At 52.3% G+C, this 20,403-nt stretch overlaps 1 protein-coding gene across 2 annotated transcripts; it reads left to right on the top strand.

Annotated features, from left to right (window-relative positions):
* The first annotated feature begins 1,099 nt into the window (after positions 1 to 1,099).
* On the top strand, positions 1,100 to 19,214 carry CKM (creatine kinase, M-type). 2 transcript variants are annotated; one of them, XM_033223654.1, is made up of 8 exons: positions 1,100 to 1,250; positions 4,438 to 4,644; positions 6,181 to 6,335; positions 9,399 to 9,531; positions 14,278 to 14,449; positions 17,071 to 17,194; positions 17,952 to 18,141; positions 18,678 to 19,214. In XM_033223654.1, exons 2-8 carry the CDS (start codon positions 4,452 to 4,454, stop codon positions 18,854 to 18,856), a joined length of 1,146 nt encoding a protein of 381 aa, XP_033079545.1. In that variant the 5' UTR covers positions 1,100 to 1,250; positions 4,438 to 4,451; the 3' UTR covers positions 18,857 to 19,214. The 2 variants fall into 2 exon arrangements, with proteins under 2 accessions (XP_033079545.1, XP_033079546.1); XM_033223655.1 differs by lacking the exon at positions 4,438 to 4,644 and having other exon boundaries at positions 1,156 to 1,250.
* The last annotated feature ends 1,189 nt before the right edge of the window (positions 19,215 to 20,403 follow it).

The following is a 20,403-nucleotide window of genomic DNA, read 5'->3' as shown; positions in this document are numbered from 1 at the left end:
GAGGAGGAGACCCGATCAGCCTGCAATCTTGGCGCGTCCCAGGAGGAGAAAGCGGCTTCCTCTGTACTGTACCCGCCTCCATAGAACCTCCTTCTCAGCCCTGGAAGTCCTTGGTCACAGCCGAGGCGCCCAGAGTGCTTGCTATGCCCAGATCTGCGTGAGTCTGGCACTGGTGCTCTGAACCACATCGCTGCCCAGCCCCCTTCCCCGGGAGGTGGGAGCGGCCACCCAGGGCCCCGTGGCTGCCCTTGTAAGGAGGTGAGGCCCTGGGACACCCGAGATGCCCGGTTATAATTAACCAGGACACGTGGCAAAGCCCCCTCCAACACCTGCCCCCGACCCCCCCCATACCCAGCATCTCGGGTCTCGGCCTTTGCCAGGAGGAGACAGCAAAGCGCTCTCTAAAAATAACTCCTTTCCCAGTGGCTGAGACCCTCCCTGTCCCCCGCACAGCAGAAATCTCCCAGTGGCACCGAGGGTGCAAGGGTTAAGCTGGGGGAGGGTGACCACCGCCTCCCACCCTTGCCCTGAGTTTTAATCGCTCCAATTCAGCCAGCCTCAGTTTCCCCTCCACTCAGTCCCTAGGAGGAAGGGGCACCCAAGCGCAGGTTTCTGGGGTTAGACTGCCCTCTATTGCAATTGGGCTTGGTCAGACCCTCCCTATAGGTGGTGGCAGCAGGCGGCCACGCAGCCTCTCCTGGCCTCTGCTTCCTCCTGCTCACAGGGTCCCTGGTCCTCCTGGAGCAACAGCATAGTTCCCGGAGGTGCCGCTGGGACTCGGGTAGGGGCGAGGGCCCAGGGGGCACAGGAGGAGCCGAGGGCCACAGGAGGGGCTGGTGGCTGGAGGAGACTCAGGGGCCAGGGGAGGGTGGCTTCTACGTGCTTGGGACGTTCCCAGCCACTGTCCCATGTTCCCGGCGGGGGGCCAGCTGTCCCCACCGCCAGCCCGACTCAGCACTTGGTCAGGGTATCAGCTTAGTGGGGGGGCTTGGGCCCAGCCCCTGGGGCAGCTCAGCCCATACAAGGCCATGGGGCTGGGCGCAAGGCATGCCTGGGTTCAAGGTGGGCATGGTGCCCGAGCAGGGAGGTGAGAGGCTCAGCTGCCCTCTAGAACTCCTCCCTGGGGACAGCCCCTCCCAGCCAATTGCACAGCCTAGGTCCCCCTATAAAACACCACGGCTGCAGGCCCTTCCTTTGGGTCAGTGTCACCTCCAGGATACAGACAGCCCCCTTCAGCCCAGCCCAGCCAGGTACTGCACGGGGTAGGAATCTGGGTGGGAGCCAGAGTAGGGGGTTTCTCTGGGTGCTAGAGGCTGTCTTGCCTTGGGAAAGGGCCTGTGTGTCACCCCTTGCTCCACCAACATCCTCCTATACAAAGGCAGGTCGGTGCGTGGGAAGGTTGACCTTGTGTGTCTGGGAGTCCCCTCCATCTGTGAGGACGCCTGAACCCCCGCTGGGACCTGTGATTTCTGCGGCACAAGTCTTGGGTTATGGGGAGGTATCCCAGAGATGAAAGGGGTCCTGACAGCTGCCAACTGTCACCCCCTGCAAGGGGCTGTTGAGCCAGGCCTGCGTTCATTACAGTTTGTCGCCAACACTGGTGCCACAAGCCGTAGGAGGTGTGTCTGTCGCCTAGCAGAGTCTGCAAGAGCAGGTGTCACGGGCTTCTTTGCGTTTGCTACCGTGTAGGTCTCTGTGACCTTGTATCTGACTTGGTAGCGGACACATGAGTGCCTCTATCTTGGGTGTGTCCTTGAGCTTGGAAGTGTGACTGTGTGACTCAGTTTACAGTGTGATCTGGGGAGTCTGTGGTGGTGGGGGTGTGTGGCTCTGGGGCTTTCTGCTTGTGTCTCTTGGGGGGGGTCCCCCATCTTGCCTCAGTGCCCTCTCCTGGGGTGTCCCTGGCAGAGATTGGGGGGACATCCTCTGAAGGGAGGGGGTCTGGGCTGCCAGCCTGGGATGTCCTTGAGCCCCGGGGCTGAGTCCCGGGGCCTGGACCCGTGTCCTCCCAGCCACCCTGGCCCACCTGTCTTGGGCCTGCTGACTTGCTGCAAGCCGAGCCCCGGAATGTGGGGGTGGGGAGGGGCAGCAGCTGGGGGTGGGGCGGCAGGCAATTGCCAGAGTCTAAAAATAACCACTCGGGACAGCAGCGCCCAAGGTCTTTGGCGGGTCCCTGTTCCTCTTCCCTGGCCTCAGCTCACCATGGTCCCAATTTCCCTCCCACAATCCCACCTGCTTCCTATCCCCCTCTCCCACCGCTGTTGGAGGTCCCTTCTCCTTTCTGGGTCCAGTGAATAAAATAATCATAACAATAGGACCTGGTGCAGTGGATCACATGCATAATCCCAGCATTTTGGGAGGCTGATGCTGGAGGATCACTTGAGGCCAGGAGTCCCAGACCAGCCTGGGCAACATAGTGAGACCTCATCTCTACAAAAAAAAAGTAGTAATAACAATAATAGCAGCCACCAGGGTTCCAGGCTCCAACTCCATGTCAGGGCCTGTGCTCAGCCAACCTCATGGCCAAGCTCAGAGGATCCTGGCAATCCTATGGGGCAGGCTCAGTTCACAGGAGACAAGGTCCAGAGAGGCCTAGTGACTGGCCTGGGGTCATACAGCAGGGAAATGGCATAGGTGGGATTTGAACCTGGCTCTGACGACCCAGAGGCTGAGTTTTTCTTCCCTGCTGAACCCTGTGGGAGAATTGTCAGCAGGCAGAGGAGGGGCAGCCACCCAGCCCTCCCCTGACCCAGGCCCTTTGTCTTTGGATTGCTCATCCAAGAACCTGCTCACATACTCACTCCCAGCAACACCCTCACCTCCACCTTCTCACCAGCTCCTCACACTAACCTTTAAAATAACAACAGGCCAGGCGCGGTGACTCATGCCTATAATCCCAGCACTTTGGGAGGCAGAAGTGAGTGGATCACTTGAGGTCAGGAGTTCAAGACCAGACTGGCAACATGGCAAAATCCCATCTTTACTAAAAATACAAAAAAAAAAAAAAAAAAAAAATTACCTGGATGTGGCGCACGCCTGTAGTTGCAGCTACTCGGGAGGCCGAAGCAAGATAATTGCTTGAACCTGGGAGGCAGAGGTTGCAGTGAATTGAGACTGCGCCACTGCACTCCAGCCTGGGTGACAGAGCGAGACTCCGTCTCAAAAATAATAATAATAATAATAATAATAGCTAAGTGAAATAATGCTTGTTGTGAACCAGGCACTGTTCCGTGAGCTATACCTGCATTCACACATTTAATCCTTTCAACACCTGCCATGCGGTGGGTGCTGTTAGGATCCTCATTGTCCAGATGAATAAACTGAGGCACAGAGAGGTTAAGCAACTTGCCCCCGGGCACACAACTGGTTGTAGGTAGCAGAGCTGGGAATCAAACCCTGGGCCGATTCCAGAACCTACACTCTTACCTACGCATGATATTTTTCCAGCCTCCGCCTGGGGCCCGTTTTCCACCTGGGGAAACTGAGTCTCCAAAAAGAATGACTAGTCCAGGCTCACCCAGCTGGGATGTGGCAGAGCCGGGCCCTCCATCTAAGACTCCGGATGCCTCCTGCTGAGACGTAGGGGCTCGGAGAGAGGATTTCTCTTGCTCCAAGTCACACAGCCTGCCTGACCCCAATGCCTCGCTCGGTTCTCTTGCTGCTGTCTGCAAGATGCGAGGTAGGCGAGGCACAGTGGCTCACGCCTGTAATCCCAGCACTTTGGGAGGCCGAGGTGGGTGAATCACTTGAGGCCAGGAGTTTGAGACCAGCCTGGCCAACCAGTAGAGATGGTGAAACTCCATCTTACTAAAAATACAAAAAAATTAGCCGGGCATAGTGGTGTGCTATAATCCCAGCTACTCAGGAGGCTGAAACAGGATAATCGCTTGAACCTGGGAGGTGGAGGTTGCAGTGAGCTGAGATCTTGCCACTGTACTCCAACCTGGGTGACAGAGTGAGACTCCTTCCCAAAAAAAAAGAGCTGTGGCTCACGACTGTAATCCCAGCACTTTGGGAGGCTGAGGCAGGCAGATCATGAGGTCAGGAGATTGAGACCAACCTGGCTAACACAGTGAAACCCCGTCTCTACTAAAAATACAAAAAATTAGCCCGGCGTGGTGGCGGGCACCTGTAGTCCCAGCTACTTGGGAGGCCAAGGCAGGAGAATCACTTGAACCCGGGAGAAAGAGGTTGCAATGAGCTGAGACTGTGCCACTGCACTCCAGCCTGGGTGACAGAGGGAGACTTTGTCTCAAAAAAAGAAGAAAGAAAGAAAGAGAGAGAGAGAGAGAGAGAGAGAGAGAGAGAGAAAGAAAGAAAGAAAGAAAGAAAGAAAGAAAGAAAGAAAGAAAGAAAGAAAGAAAGAAAGAAAGAAAGAAAGAAAGAAAGAAAGAAAACAGATGCGAGCTAATCTTCCCCTCCTGCCCTGCCCATCAGGTCTCACTGCCACCATGCCGTTCGGTAACACTCACAACAAGTTCAAGCTGAATTACAAGCCTGAGGAGGAGTACCCCGACCTCAGCAAACATAACAACCACATGGCCAAGGTACTGACCCTTGAACTCTACAAGAAGCTGCGGGACAAGGAGACCCCATCGGGCTTCACCCTAGACGATGTCATCCAGACAGGAGTGGACAACCCAGGTAAGCCTCCCCGGTGGAGCACTGAAGGGGCTACATGGGGGCTCCAGAGGCTGCAGGCTACGCCCCAATCCCACCTCCCCTGAAGTGGGGGGGGGTCTCAGTTTTCTCATCTGTAAACTGGGGCTGTTGTGAGAATCAATGCACTAATATATGTAAAGGGCTTGGAACAGTGCAAGGTATGCAGCAAACCACGCAATAAACATGCATGAGAATAACGTGAGATCCCCGAGGAGATCGGTTCATCTCCCGAACCTCAGTCTCCTCATCTGAAAAATGGGCACCCATGTTGTGAAAACACAGGTCAATGGCTGTGCGGTGCTTAGAGTGGCGCCTAGCACCAAGTGAGTGCTCAAGCTCTGATGGGAGGCCAGGTGCAGCGGCTCATGCCTGTAATCCCAGCATTTGGGGAGGCCCAGGTGGAAGGATCGCTTGAGGCCAGGAGTTTGAGACCAGCCTGGGCAACATAGCAAGACCCTGTCTTGACAAAAAATACAAAAAAATTAGCCAAGTGTGGTAATGAGGGCCTGTGGTCCAAGCTACTCAGGAGGCTGCGGTGGGAGGATCGCTTGAGCCTGGGAGGTGCAGGTTGCAGTAAGCCGAGATCGCACCACAGAGGGAGACCCTGTCTCAAAAAAAAAAAGAATCGGATAGGGGATGTTATTAATGTCATGGTTGTTTCTCAAAGCCCTTTCGCTCACAAGGCGAAGAGAGCTGGGAGTGGAGAGGAGGCTCTAGTGCCCCTCACGTCCAGCTCTCTGTGTGATGCAGTGGAGAGGCCTCTCTCTACAGGCCCCTGTTTTTCCACTGGGAAATAAGAGCCTTTCAAGTCTCTTGCCTTCCTGACCCTCTGTGGCAGGTGGTACCCCAAGATCCTAACAACATTTCAGGCTGAGACGTCATGACTTTGGGTGCTAACGTTTCCGAGATGCTGATATTTTAGCACCATGTACCCTCTGAAGCTCCCCCTTCTCCTTTGACCCCACACCCAGCATTCTTTCTTCTCTCCTACCTTGACCCCTCCCAGCCACCTTGACCTCTCCCAGTCTTCCCTCCCAGTTCCTACCAGTCCTCAGTCTTATTTCTTTTTTTTTTTTCCTTTCTTTTTTTTGAGAAAGAGTTGCTCTATCATCCAGGCTGGAGTGCAGTGGTGCCATCTCGGCTCACTGCAACCTCCAACCCCTTGGTTCAAGCAATTCTCGTGCCTCAGCCGCCCAAGTAGCTGGGATTACAGGCATGTGCCCCACACCCAGTTAATTTTTGTATTTTTAGTAGAGATGGGGTTCACCCTGTTGGCCAGGCTGGTCTCAAACTCCTGACCTCAAGAGATCCACCCGCCTCACCCTCCCAAAGTGCTAGGATTGCAGGTGTGAGCCACTGCGCCCAACCCTTAGTATTCTCAATTCCCACCCAGAGGTATTGAATGTACCCCACCCCCTACCCTGACACACACGTGTCCACACAGTCTCCACTGAGCCCATGAGCCCAGGCCCTGTTTGCTGGGGACTAGCAGCTCCGACCTCACCCCTACCCCTCCAGGTCACCCCTTCATCATGACCGTGGGCTGTGTGGCTGGTGATGAGGAGTCCTATGAAGTGTTCAAGGAACTCTTTGATCCCATCATCTCGGATCGCCACGGGGGCTACAAACCCACCGACAAGCACAAGACTGACCTCAACCATGAGAACCTCAAGGTCAGTGTCTGCACGGAGGGGAGGGCCGAGGGGTGAGGAGAGAGAGATCACAGGAGAGATCGGGGGGAGAGAGAAATACAGAGACACAGAGGTGTGGAGAAGTAGAGAGATGGAAAGAGAGAGGGACATTGGGAGGCCGAGGCGAGCATATCACTTGAGGTCAGGAGTTCAAGACCAGCCTGGCCGGCTGGGCGCGGTGGCTCACGCCTGTAATCCCAGCACTTTGGGAGGCCGAGGCGGGCGGATCACGATGGTCAGGAGATCGAGACCATCCTGGCTAACATGGTGAAACCCCGTCTCTACTAAAAATACAAAAAAAAAAAAAAATTAGCCGGGCGTGGTGGCGGGCGCCTGTGGTCCCTGCTACTCGGGAGGCTGAGGCAGGAGAATGGCGTGAACCCGGAAGGCAGAGCATGCAGTGAGCCAAGGCCGAGCTCTCAAAAAAAAAAAAAAAAAAAATGGGCCAGCCAGGCATGGTGGCTCACGCCTGTAATCCCAGCACTTTGGGAGGCCAAGGTGGGCAGATCACCTTAGGTTGAGAGTTCGAGACCAGCCTGAACAACATGGAGAAATCCTGTCTCTACTAAAAATACAAAATTAGCTGGGTGTGCTGGTGCATGTGGTGGCACATGCCTGTAATCCCAGCTACGCAGGAGGCTGAGGCAGGAGAATCACTTGAACCTGGGAGGCGGAGGTTGCAGTGAACAGAGATTGTGCCATTGCACTCCAGCCTGGGCAACAAGGACGAAACTTGGTCTCAAGAAACAAAACAAAAAAACAAAAAAATAAATTAGCTGGGCATGGTGGTGCACACCTGTAATCCCAGCTACTCAGGAGGTGGAGGCAGGAAAATCTCTTGCACCCAGGAGACAGAGGCTGCAGTGAGCTAAGATCATGCCACTGCACTCTAGCCTGGGTGACAGAGCTAGATTCTATCTCAGAAAAATAAAAAAGGAAAGAGAGAGGGACAGAGAGACACAGAGACAGCCAAGGAGACAGAAAGAGGAGAGGGAGAGGGAGAGGGAGAAGAAAGGCACAAAAGCATGTAGAAAAGGAAGAGGCATAGCTGGGCACAGTGGCTCACACCTGTAATCCCAACACTTTAGGAGGCTGAGGTGGGTAGATCATGAGGTCAGAAGTTTGAGATCAGCCTGACCAACATGGTGAAACCCAGTCTCTACTAAAAATACAAAAATTAGCTGGGCATGGTGGCGCGCACCTGTAATCTCAGCTACTCAGCCTGGGCAACAGAGTGAGACTCTATCTCAAAAAAAAAAAGGGAGAGGCAGAGACACAGAAGGAGACAGAAGGGAGCATCAGAGAAGGCAGGAGAGACAGGCAGAGAGAGACATGCAGTTGCAGTCAGAGACAGACAGGAAGAGTGGGAGAAAGGGAGACAGGAAGAGAACAGAAATGGGCAGAAAGGCTGGGTGCAGTGGCTATACCTGTACTCCCAGCACTTCGGGAGGCTGAGGTGGGAGGAGCACTTGAGGCCAGGAGAGTTCACGACCAGCTTGACCAATATAGCAAGAACCTGTCTCTACCAAAAAAAAAAAAAAGCCTAAACATTTAGTTAGGCATGGTGGCTCACGCCTGTAATCCCACTGCGTTGGGAGGCTGAGGCAGGAGGACTGCTTGAGCCCAGAAGTTTGAGATCAGCCTGGGCAACATAGTGAGACCCTGTCTCATTTTTTTTTTTTTTTTTTTTTTTGAGACAGAATCTCACTCTATCACCCAGGCTAGAGTGCAGTGGCTCAATCTCAGCTCATGGAACCCCCGATCCCCAGGTTTAAGTGATTCTTATGTCTCAGCCTCCTGAGTAGCTGGGATTACAGGCACGCACCACCACGCCCAGCTAATTTTTTTTTTTTTTTTTTTGAGACGGAGTCTCGCTCTGTCACCCAGGCTGGAGTGCAGTGGCATGATCTCAGCTCACTGCAAGCTCCGCCTCCCGGGTTCATGCCATTCTCCTGCCTCAGCCTCCCGAGTAGCTGGGACTACAGACGCCCACCACCATGCCTGGCTAATTTTTTTGTATTTTTAGTAGAGACGGGATTTCACTGTGTTAGCCAGGATAGTCTTGATCTCCTGACCTCGTGATCCGCCCACCTCCGCCTCCCAAAGTGCTCGGATTACAGGCATGAGCCACCACGCCCGGCCAATTTTTGTTTTTTGTTTTTTGTTTTTTTTTTGAGACGGAGTCTCGTTCTGTCACCCAGGCTGGAGTGCTGTGGCCAGATCTCAGCTCACTGCAAGCTCCGCCTCCCGGGTTCACGCCATTCTCCTGTCTCAGCCTCCGGGGTAGCTGGGACTACAGCCGCCGCCACGTCGCCCGGCTAGTTTTTTTTTTGTAGGTTTTAGTAGAGACGGGGTTTCACCGTGTTAGCCAGGATGGTCTCGATCTCCTGACCTCATGATCCGCCCGTCTCGGCCTCCCAAAGTGCTGGGATTACAGGCTTGAGCCACCGCGCCCGGCCAATTTTTGTATTTTTAATAGAGATGGGGTTTTATCATGTTGGCCAGGATGGTCTCGATCTCCTGACCTCAGGTGATTGGCTCACCTCGGCTTCCCAAAGTGTTGGGATTACAGGTGTGAGCCACCACGCCCAGCCCCTGTCTCTATTTATAAAAAATTTATTTTAAGTTAGCCAAACATGGTGGCACATACCTGTTAATCCCAGCTACTTGGGAGACTAAGGCAGGGGAATTGCTTGAGCCCAGGAGTTTGAGGTTGCAGTAAGCTATGATGGCACCACGACACTCCAGCCTGGGTGACAGTGAGAGACCCTGTCTCGGAAAAAAAAAAAAAAAGGAAAAGAAATATACAAAGGTTGGGGGAGAGAGGTATAAAGAAAAACAGAGATAGGAGATGGGAGAGAGACAGAGAAAGGAGAGACAGAGCCCAGGTATGGGTGGCGGGGAGAGGCTCTGCACAACCAATCAGTGAGGACGCAGAGGGCAAAGGGAGCAACAGGGAGACTGAAGGGAGCATCTGGGGGAGACCTGGGCTTGCTGGAGGGGGCGGAGGATCTACCTGGTCCTGATCTCCCACCCGCTCTCCAGGGTGGAGACGACCTGGACCCCCACTACGTGCTCAGCAGCCGCGTCCGCACCGGCCGCAGCATCAAGGGCTACACGTTGCCCCCGCACTGCTCCCGTGGCGAGCGCCGGGCGGTGGAGAAGCTCTCCGTGGAAGGTGAGCGCCCCACCCCGTCCACTGCTGGGGTCACCCAACCCTGTCTCTGTTCCTTCATGGGCAGGTCCTCGGGTCTCTTTGGGCCCCCGTTTTCCAAAGTAGGGGAAGAGCTTGGTAAATTGTGGGGGCTTGGGGAGTGGTGCTGGCCGTCGGCATTGCCTGCTGTGCTGGAGATCCGGGGGTGTTGTCCAGACTCAAGGGCCCCTGAGAAGACCCACACAGACACCTGGCTGCCCCCAGCGTCCTGCCATCCGTTCATCCAGCACACATTTCCAGGGCTTCTTGCCCTGTGTGGGGAGATAGGGGTCCCTCACTGTTCTCACAGAGTGTTCAGCTGGTGGGGAGATGAGAAGAAATACAGAAACCCACAGATGAACAAGATAATTCAAAAGTGCCATGAAGCCAAGACATGGGTGTGGTGGAGAATGACCGAGGGGAGCCGCCTCAGAAAGGAGGAGTTGAGGCCGGGCACAGTGGCTCACAACAGTAATCACAGCAGTGTGGGAGGCCTAGGAGGGGGTATTGCTTGAGCCTAGGAATTCAAGACCAGACTGGGCCACATAGCAAGACCCCGTCTCTACAAAAAATACAAAAATGAGCCACAAGTGGTGACACACACCTGTCATCCCAGCTACTCAGGAGACTGAGGTGGGAGGATCGCTTGAGTCTGGAAGGTTGAGGCTGTAGTGAACCGTGACTGTGCCACTGCACTCCAGCCTGGGTGACAGAGCGAGAACCTGCCTCAAAAACAAATGAAAAGAGGCCGGGCACAGTGGCTCACACCTGTAATCCCAGCACTTTGGGAGGCCAAAGCAGGTAGATCACCTGAGGTCAGGAGTTCGAGACCAGCCTGGCCAACATGGTGAAACCCCATCTCTACTAAAAGTACAAAAATTAGCCGGGTGTGGTGGCATGCACCTGTAATCCCAGCTACTTGGGAGGCTGAGGCAGGAGAATCACTTGAACCCAGAAGGCAGAGGTTGCAATGAGCCGAGATCATGCCACTGCACTCCAGCCTGGGCGACAGAGTGAAACTCTGTCTCAAAAAAAGAAGGAAGGAAGGAAGGAAGGAAAGAAGGAAGGACTTCAAGACAGGAAGTCAATAATAAATGTAGTAAAATAATAGGAAGTATTAGTTTTGAGTACTTATTACCTTTGTTTTAAATATAATGTATTTAGCCTGGGCACGGGGTGGCTCACGCCTATAATTCTAGCACTTCGGGAGTCTCAGGTGGAAGGATTGCTTGAGCCCAGAAGTTTGAGACCAGACTGGGCAACATGATGAAACCCTATCTCCAAAAAATACAAAAATTAGCCAGGTGTGGTGGTATGCACCTATGGTCCCAGCTACTTGGGAGGCTGAGGTGGGAGGATTGCTTGAGCCTGGAAGGTCAAGGCTGCAGTGAGCTGAGATCACACCACTGTACTCTAGCTTGGGTGACAGATGGAGACTTGTCTCAAAAATAAATAAATAAAAATAAATAATTTTTAAAATAATTTACTTAAATATAAAATTTGCATATTTAATCTTAACTATGTATAACATGGCATGTGATATGTAGCATAGTGTATAGTATATTACAGGCATACCTCAGAGATATTGTGGGTTTGGCTCCAGACCACCGCAATGAAGCAATTAGCACAATAAAGCAAGTCACACAAATTCGTTTCCCAGTGCATATAAAAGTTACAATTGCCCAGGCGAGGTGGCTCACACCTGTAATCCCAGTACTTTGGGAAGTTGAGGTGGGTGGATCATTTGAGGACAGAAGTTCGAGACCAGCCTGGCCAACATGGTAAAACCCCGTCTCTACTAAAAATACAAGAATTAGCTGGGTCTAGTGGCACACACCTGTAATCCCAGCTACTCGGGATGCTGAGGCAGGAGAATCGCTTGAAGCTGGGAGGCAGAGGTTGCAGTGAGCTGAGATCATGCCACTGCACTCCAGCGTGGGGGACAGAGTGAGACTCTGTGTCAAAAAAAAAGAAAAAGAGTTATGTTTTCCCTATACTGTAGTCTGTTAAGTGCACAATAATAGCATTATGTCTAAAAAAAAAAAAAGTACATACCTTAATTTTAAAATCCTGCTAAAAATGCTGTGATCATTTGAGGACTCAGCAAGTTGGAATCTTTTTGTTGTATAGGGCCTTGTCTTGATGTTGATGGGCTGCTGACTGATCAGGGCGGTTGCGGTTTAAGGTTGAGATGGCTGGTGCAATTTCCTTCCTTCCTTCCTTCCTCCCTCCCTCCCTCCCTCCCTCCCTCCCTTCATTCCTTCCTTCCTTCCTTCCCTCTCTGTCTCTTTTCAAGCCAAGGTCTTGTTCTGTTGCCCAGGCTAGAATGCAGTGGTGCAATCATGACTTACCATAACCTCCAACTCCTGGACTTAGGTGATCCTCCCATGTTGGTCTCCCAAAGTGCTGGCATTACAGGTGTGAACCACAGTGCCTGGCCAGCAGTAATAGTTTGAAAAGAATCTCTTTTTTGAGATGGAGCCACACTGTCACCCAGGCTAGAGTGCAGTGGTGCAATCTTGGCTTATTGTCACCTCCGCCTCCTGGTTCAAGCAATTCTCGTGTCTCAGCCACCTGAGTAGCTGAGACCACCAGCGTGCACTACCATGCCTAGCTAATTTTTGTATTTTTAGTAGAGTCGGGGTTTCGCCATCTTGGCCAGGCTGGTCTCAAACTCCTGATTTCAGGTGACCTGCCTGCCTCAGCCTCCCAAATCACTAGGATTATAAGCGTGAGCCACTGCACCTGGCCTATGAAGCTTTTGATTTAAAGTGAATTTTTCAATTCACATTTTCAGTCAACATTTTGTTGACTCTTCCTTCCACTTGAACACCTCGAGGCCATTATAGGGTTATTAACTGAATTGGCCTGATTTCAAAATCATGTGTCGTAGGGAATATGGAGGCTCAAGGAGATGGGGAGAGATGAGGGAACGGCCGGTCAGTGGTGCAGTCAGAGCACACACAACATTTATCCATTAAGTTCACCCTTTTATATGGGCAAGGTTGGTGGCACCCTCCCAAAATTAAAACAGTAACATCAGAGATCATTGATCACAGATCACCATGACAGATCTAATAATAATAATGAAAAAGTCTGCAGTACTGTGAGAATTACCCACATGTGACACAGAGACACGAAGCAGCACATGCTGTAGGAAAAATGGCTCCAACAGACCTGCTGGACAAAGGGTTGCCACAAACCTCCAATTTGTAAAAAACACAATATCTGCAAAATGCAATAAAATGAGGCATGTCTGTATATTATATTAATATGTATAATATATATAAATATTATATATTTATTGTACATATGCACAAATATAAATTCATTATACACATATTTTTATATATATGAATATACAAAAAAAACACACAATTTTTTTTTTTTTTTTTTTTTTTTTTTTTTTTTTTTTGAGGCGGAGTCTCGCTCTGTCGCCCAGGCTGGAGTGCAGTGGCCGGATCTCAGCTCACTGCAAGCTCCGCCTCCCGGGTTTACGCCATTCTCCTGCCTCAGCCTCCCGAGTAGCTGGGACTACAGGCGCCCGCCACCTCGCCCGGCTAGTTTTTGTATTTTTAGTAGAGACGGGGTTTCACTGTATTAGCCAGGAGGGTCTCGATCTCCTGACCTCGTGATCCGCCCGTCTCGGCCTCCCAAAGTGCTGGGATTACAGGCTTGAGCCACCGCGCCCGGCCACAATTTTTTTTTTTTAAGACAGAGTCTCACTCTGTCACCCAGGCTGGAGTGCAGTGGCGAAATCTCAGCTCACTGCAACCTCCACCTCTTGGGTTCAAATGATTCTCGTACCTCAGCCTCCTGAGTAGCTGGGATTATAGGCACGTGCCACCATGGCCGGCTAATTTTTGTATTTTTAGTGGAGATGGGGTTTCCCCATGTTGGCCAGGCTGGTCTCGAAATCCTGACCTCAAGTGATCCACCTGCCTTGGCCTCCCAGAGTGCTAGGATTATAGGCATGAGCCACTGCGCCTGGCCTACAATTTATTTTTTAAAGATGGGGGTCTTGGGGCGCCCAAGTGGAGAAACCCCGTCTCTACCAAAAATACAAAATTAGCCGGGCATGGTGGCACATGCCTATAATCCCAGCTACTCGGGAGGCTGAGGCAGGAGAATCGCTTGAACCTGGGAGACAGAGGTTGCAGTGAGCCAAGATCGCGCCATTGCACTCCAGCCTGGGCAACAAGAGCAAAACTCTGTCTCAAAAAAAAAGATGGGGGGCTCTTGCTATGTTACCCAGGCTGGACTCAAACTCCTGGCTTAAGTGATCCTCCTGCCTCAGCCTCCCCAGTATCTGGGACTACAGGCTCGTGCCAGTGCACCTGGCTACCATTCTGCTTTATAATAATTTTTACTAATGGCCTCTCAAAGTCCTGAGACTTTAGCCATCTGTCTGGCCAGCCATTAGGAGCAGGCACCAGCACACTGTAGCCTGCAGGTGAACTGGATGTGAGGGTCCCTCGGGGAAGGGGTGGCTCTGTTTTCTAGATTGAACACATTGTGTGGCCATTCCTGGGGGCCTGGACAGATGGCAGGAACAGATTTTGGGGAACCGTCACAAGTGTGGGTTTAGACCACAGGGTTCAGATGCCTTTAGGACATCCAGGGGGGCCAAGGCCCAGGCCCATTAGGAGCAGCAGCAGGGGGAACCCTGGGCCTCCACACCCTGGTTGAAGTGGGACAGGCTGCCAACCACTCCCTCGTGTGTCCCTATAGCTCTTAACAGCCTGACGGGCGAGTTCAAAGGGAAGTACTACCCTCTGAAGAGCATGACGGAGAAGGAACAGCAGCAGCTCATCGATGACCACTTCCTGTTCGACAAGCCCGTGTCCCCACTGCTGCTGGCCTCAGGCATGGCCCGCGACTGGCCCGACGCCCGTGGCATCTGGTGAGGCCCCTCCCCACCCCCTGGCTTCCTCTTCCCCCAGCCTCCTCCAGTCCCACAATGGCCCTCCTCACTCCTCCACCAAAGCCAAGGCCATAAACATAATTATGATCTTCTACATGCCACAGAAAATGATCTTGCCCTCCACCCCTGCCTATCCTGTGGTCTGTGTGTCAGATTTTGGGAAATCTGGACCGGAGAAGTGGTAGTTAAAAACAGACTTGGCTGGGCGTGGTGGCTCACACCTGTAATCCCTGCACTTTGGGAGGCCAAGGGGGGCAGATCACTTGAGGTCAGGAATTTCAGACCAGCCTGGCCAACACGGTGAAACCCGATCTCTACTAAAAAACACAAAAATTTAGCTGGGCGTAGTGGCAGGCGCCTGTAGTCCCAGCTACTTGGGAAGATGATGCAGGAGAATCGCTTGAACCCAGGAGGCGGAGGTTGCAGTGAAGTGAGATGGCGCCACTGCACTCCAGCCTGGGCGACAGAGTGAGAGTCTGTTTCCAAAAAAAAAAAAAAAAAAAAAAGCCAGGTGTGATGGCGTATACCTGTGGTCCCAGCTACTCCAGAGGCTGAGGATCGCTTGGCCCAGGAGATTGAGGTTACCGTGAATCGTGATCGAAGAACTGCACTCCAGCTACCCTGTCTCAAAAATAAGAACTTAGACTTGAACCATACTCCCTAAGTTCAAATTCCAGCTCTACCATTTACTAGCTTTACTAGCTTTGTGAACTTGGGTAACTTATTTTATTTTTCTCTACCCCAGTTTCCTGTCTATAGGATAGGGATCACAGTAATTTGTAGCTTCTGGTGTTCTTGTGAGATTAAGTGAGTTAATTTGTGTAAAGTATTAAAAGCAGTGCCTGGGCCGGGTGCGGTGGCTCACACCTGTAATCCCAGCACTTTGGGAGGCCAAGGCAGGCAGATCTCGAGGTCAGGAGATTCAGACCATCCTGGCTAACATGGTGAAACTCTGTCTCTACTACAAATACAAAAAATTAGCCAAGCTTGGTGGCAGGCGCCTGTAGTCCCAGCTACTCATGAGGCTGAGGCAGGAGAATGGCGAGAACCTGGGAGGCGGAGCTTGCAGTGAGCCGAGATTGCATCACTGCACTCCAGGCTGGGCGACAGAGTGAGACTCTGTCTTGGAAAAAAAAAGCAGTGCCTGGTATACACTAAGTGTTCAGTATATCTTGGTTATTCATCTTATCTTTATTATAAACTATTATTGCTAGACTTGCTTTGACTCTTTGAATTCCTGATTCAGATAGTCAAAGATCTAAAAAGATTTAGAGAACCTAGGTTTCAATTGATGAGGGGAGCCTGGGTGCTAAGATATACAGGTGGGATGATTCTAAGATTTCAAGATTTTAAATATTTTCAGGTTTTAAGATTCCACTCATTTCAAATTCTGTGATTCCATAATTTGAAGCATTTCTGGATTTATTTATTATTTTGAGATGGACTCTCACTCTGAGGCCCAGGCTGGAGTGCAGTGGGACGATCTGGGCTCACTGAAACCTCCGTCTCCCGGGTTCAAATGATTCTCACACCCTCCGCCTCCTGAGTAGCTAAAACTACAGACATGTGCCACTGTGCCCAGCTAGTTTTTGTATTTTTGGTAGAGACAGGGTTCTGCCATGTTGCTCGGGCTGGTCTCAAACTCTTCACCTTAAGTGATCTGCCCACCTCAGCCTCCCCAGTGGCTTGGACTACAGGCATGTGTCCCACCATGCCTGCTAACTTTTTACATTTTGTAGATATGTGGATCTTGCCATGTTGCCCAGGATGGTCTTGAGCTCCTGGGTTCAAGTAATCCTCCGGCCTCATCCTCCCAAAGTGCTGGGATTACAGGCGTGAGCCACCACACCCGGCCATGTCCAGATCTTAATATTTTATGGCTTTTTTTGTTTTTTTTTTTTGGAGACGGAGTCTTGCTCTGTCACCCAGGCTGAAGTGCAGTAGCGTGATCTCGACTCACTGCAAGCTCCGCCTCCCGAGTTTACGCCATTCTCCTGCCTCAGCCTCCTGAGCAGCTGGGACCACAGGTGCCCGCCACCATGCCCGGCTAATTTTTTTGTGTTTTTTAGTAGAGACGGAGTTTCACCGTGTTAGCCAGGATGGTCTCGATCTCCTGACCTCGTGATCCGCCCGCCTCGGCCTCCCAAAGTGCTGGGATTACAGGCTTGAGCCACCGCGCCCGACCTTAATATTTTATGTTCTAAGATCCTGCTTCTGAGATGCTAGGATTGGGAGCTAACACACTGCGATGGGAAGATTTTCTGGTCCTGAGACCAGATGTAGGATTTCCAAGATGTTATCAATTCTGATCCCAGGCTTTTGTTTGTCAAACATCCTGAGATCCCAAGGATCTATAATAATGCTGTTCAAAGACTTTAAGTCCCTAAAAGTCCTTGATCCCAGGATTCAAGGTTTTGCAGATCCTGTGACGTTAGAGTCTACAGGTTTAAGCTTCTGCGTTTTGAGGAGGCAGATGCCACCCACCTCCCACCTCTTAGGCCCTCTTCCCCCTGACGGTGGGCAGATGTTTGGGGGAGGGCTGGGAATGGGGCTCCCGCGGGGCTGAGACCTTGGCCTCTTGCTGTGGCACCTTACCCTAGGCACAATGACAACAAGAGCTTCCTGGTGTGGGTGAACGAGGAGGATCACCTCCGGGTCATCTCCATGGAGAAGGGGGGCAACATGAAGGAGGTTTTCCGCCGCTTCTGCGTGGGGCTGCAGAAGGTGGGTGTCTGCCCTTAGCTTCTGACTTCTGACTCCACCTTGAACGCCCCACCTGCTTTCCGAGGCCCCGCCCCTGCCCCATGCTAAGCCCTGCCCCGCCCATTTTCCAGGGCCCTGCCCCCCGGACCTGGCTCCACCCCATGCCAAACCCCGCCCCTCAAAACCAGCCCCATCCGCCTTTCAGGACCCCGCCCCTGGACCCAGCTCCACCCTATGTCCAAGCCCCTCCCTTAAGGATCCGCCTTCAGGCCGGGAGCGGTGTCTCACGCCTGTAATCCCAGCACTTTGGGAGGCGGAGGAGGGTCAGGAGTTCAAGATCAGCCTAGCAACATGGTGAAACCTCCCCCCCCGTCTCTATATTAAAAATACAAAAAAAAAAAAAAAATAGCCAATCGTGGTGGCACGGGCCTGTAGTCCCAGCTACTCGGGAGGCTAAGGCAGGAGAATCACTTGAACCTGGGAGGAAGAGGTTTCAGTGAGATGAGATCACGCCATTGCACTCCAGCCTGGGTGATACAGCGAGACTCTGAAGAAAAAAAAACTCGCCTTCAAAGCATTCTTAGTCCCCACCCCTCAAAATCCTGCCTTGGTCACCATTGTCTAGCCAGTACCCTCAGAATCTCCTACCTCCCGGCTCCCCTCAGAATCCCACCTCCACCACGTTCCCACGCCCTGTACCTCCGGACCCTGTCCATGTTGCGGGTGCATTTGGGGGTGCCTGCCGGCGCTGACCCCTGGTCCTGTCCCCCAACCTCAGATCGAGGAGATCTTTAAGAAAGCGGGCCACCCCTTCATGTGGAACCAGCACCTGGGCTACGTGCTCACCTGCCCGTCCAACCTGGGCACTGGGCTGCGTGGAGGCGTGCATGTGAAGCTGGCACACCTGAGCAAGCACCCCAAGTTCGAGGAGATCCTCACCCGCCTGCGCCTGCAGAAGAGGGGTACAGGTACGGCTCCCACATCCTTTGCACCACGACGGGTGGGGAGGGCCCTTTGCGGGGATGGAAGGAGAGGTGCGACATCCCTGCGAGTTCTGGGGATCCGGGACGGGATGACCCTCTGTGAGCTTGCATTTCTTCCTCTGTAAAATGGGTGTCAATACCCCTAAGTCACAGGAGTCAGTGTGGGATTTTCATGATTATATAATATGCATTGCACATGCCCTTGGACCTCCCTCGGGGCCTCAGTTTCCCCATTTATAAAGCGAGGAGTGGTCAGGATTCGACCGCAGGCCGCCTGGCTCCAGAACCCACTCTCTTACCCACTATACGATATTTTCATGTTTGATAATTGAGTGGCATGGTACCCCATCTAAAGCCAGAGACTCGTGAGTCCATGAATAAACAGGCATTACCTGTGTGCAGGTAACCTGTTACACAGTAGGCACTCACTACATGCCGCTGTTGCATTTGGCACGGGGACCACGTCCCAACCCCTCTGCACCTTCGCTGCCTCTTCACTTCCCTGTGCCTTGCTCCCACAGGTGGCGTGGACACAGCTGCCGTGGGCTCAGTATTTGACGTGTCCAATGCTGATCGGCTGGGCTCGTCCGAAGTAGAACAGGTGCAGCTGGTGGTGGATGGTGTGAAGCTCATGGTGGAGATGGAGAAGAAGCTGGAGAAAGGCCAGTCCATCGACGACATGATCCCCGCACAGAAGTAGGCGCCCTGCCCACCTGCCACCGACTGCTGGAACCCAGCCAATGGGAGGGCCTGGCCCACCAGAGATGCGCCCCCTCACTCCTTGCCCCGCCCCCTGTCCCGGAGTCCCACCCTGTGATGGTGCTGTCTCCTGGGGACTTTCTCCACCCTTCTCAGAGTTCCAGTTTCAACCAGAGTTCCAACCAATGGGCTCCATCCTCTGGATTCTGGCCAAATGAAATATCTCCCTGGCAGGGTCCTCTTCTTTTCCTAGAGCTCTGCCCCCACCAGGAGCTCTAGTTAATGGAGAGCTCCCAGCACACCCGGATCTTGTGCTTTGTCTCCACGCAAAGCAACAAATAAAAGCAATGGTGGCTTTAGCTTTGTGCCATAGTTATTGAGGGAGGAGGTGCAATTGGCCACTGTGTGGCCTCGGAGTGGTTGTCCTGTCTCGGCATGTACTAAACATGTCTTATCCCGGGTCTAAAATGAGGCAAAGTTAGGTCACAGAATCTAGTCCAAAAATTAGAAGGCTCTGTGGGGAATCTGAGATCCGGAGAGCCACTGAGCCCAGTGTCACTCACCCAAAGCATGGGCCCTTTCCAACTTTGGCTTTGAATTAGTCATGCTCAGATCTCAAACTGGGGAGGAATGCAGCCAAACGAAATGTCTGAAACTTGAATTTAGCCCAGGGGTCTCCAGTTTGAGGCTTCCCACGCAGCTCATCACATCTGCCTCTATTCTGCTTCTCACTGGCTTCCTTCTGTCCCGTCTGACTTCATCCCTCTGTAGCTGCTGCCAGGCCCTTACTTTGCTCAAGAACCTGCCATGGCTCCCCATTTCTCCTAGAAAGCCTTTCTGTTATTTGCAATTCAAGGTCACACTGAAATGCATACCATTTGCTGGAGACTCACCTTTCCAGTTCTTTCCCCATTACTCCTCTGATTCTTTCACACCTTACACCCTCCAATTCCCACCTCAATGTCTTTGACCAAGCTGTTTCCCTCTCCAATCTGGAACTTTGAGTCTGAGCATCTCCATGAAGTCTTTAGGGATAAGCATTTTGGAGAACTCAGTCCCAGGAAGGAACAGGAAAGAGGCGTGGTAGAGCAATTGGTGGAGGGAGAAGAAGAATTAATAGGAGTCAAACAGTATCTGAACAAGCACTGGGCGTTGGACATGTCAATCACCTCCACCCAGCCAAAGAGGCCAATATCTCTAAGGACACAGTGGGTGGGCCCCAAAAGACAAAGGTTTTAGGGGGGAAAAAAAAAGTGAGGCGGGAGTAAATGGAAGACCTGACAGAGCCCTCAGGAACCTAAGGTGCTTTTTCAAACCTGAAGAGTCACAAAGATTAAGGGCCCTTGTAGTTCAATCTGCCCTCTGTTTTACAGAGGGGAAATTGAGGCCTAGGGATGTCCCCAAAAGTTCCCAGGGAGATTACTAAAGGGAAGGTTAGAAGAGATCCCAAACATCAAGGTACGCAGAACCTGTGAGATGCTGCGATGTTCTTTACTGTACTGTTCCCAGTTGAAGATCCCAGCTCCACACCCAGAGGCTACACAGACC

This window comes from Trachypithecus francoisi, unplaced genomic scaffold (genome assembly GCF_009764315.1).
Source record: "Trachypithecus francoisi isolate TF-2019V2 unplaced genomic scaffold, Tfra_2.0 Lachesis_group12, whole genome shotgun sequence".
Classification (NCBI taxonomy): domain Eukaryota; kingdom Metazoa; phylum Chordata; class Mammalia; order Primates; family Cercopithecidae; genus Trachypithecus; species Trachypithecus francoisi.
This window is presented reverse-complemented; position numbering and strand designations above follow the sequence as displayed.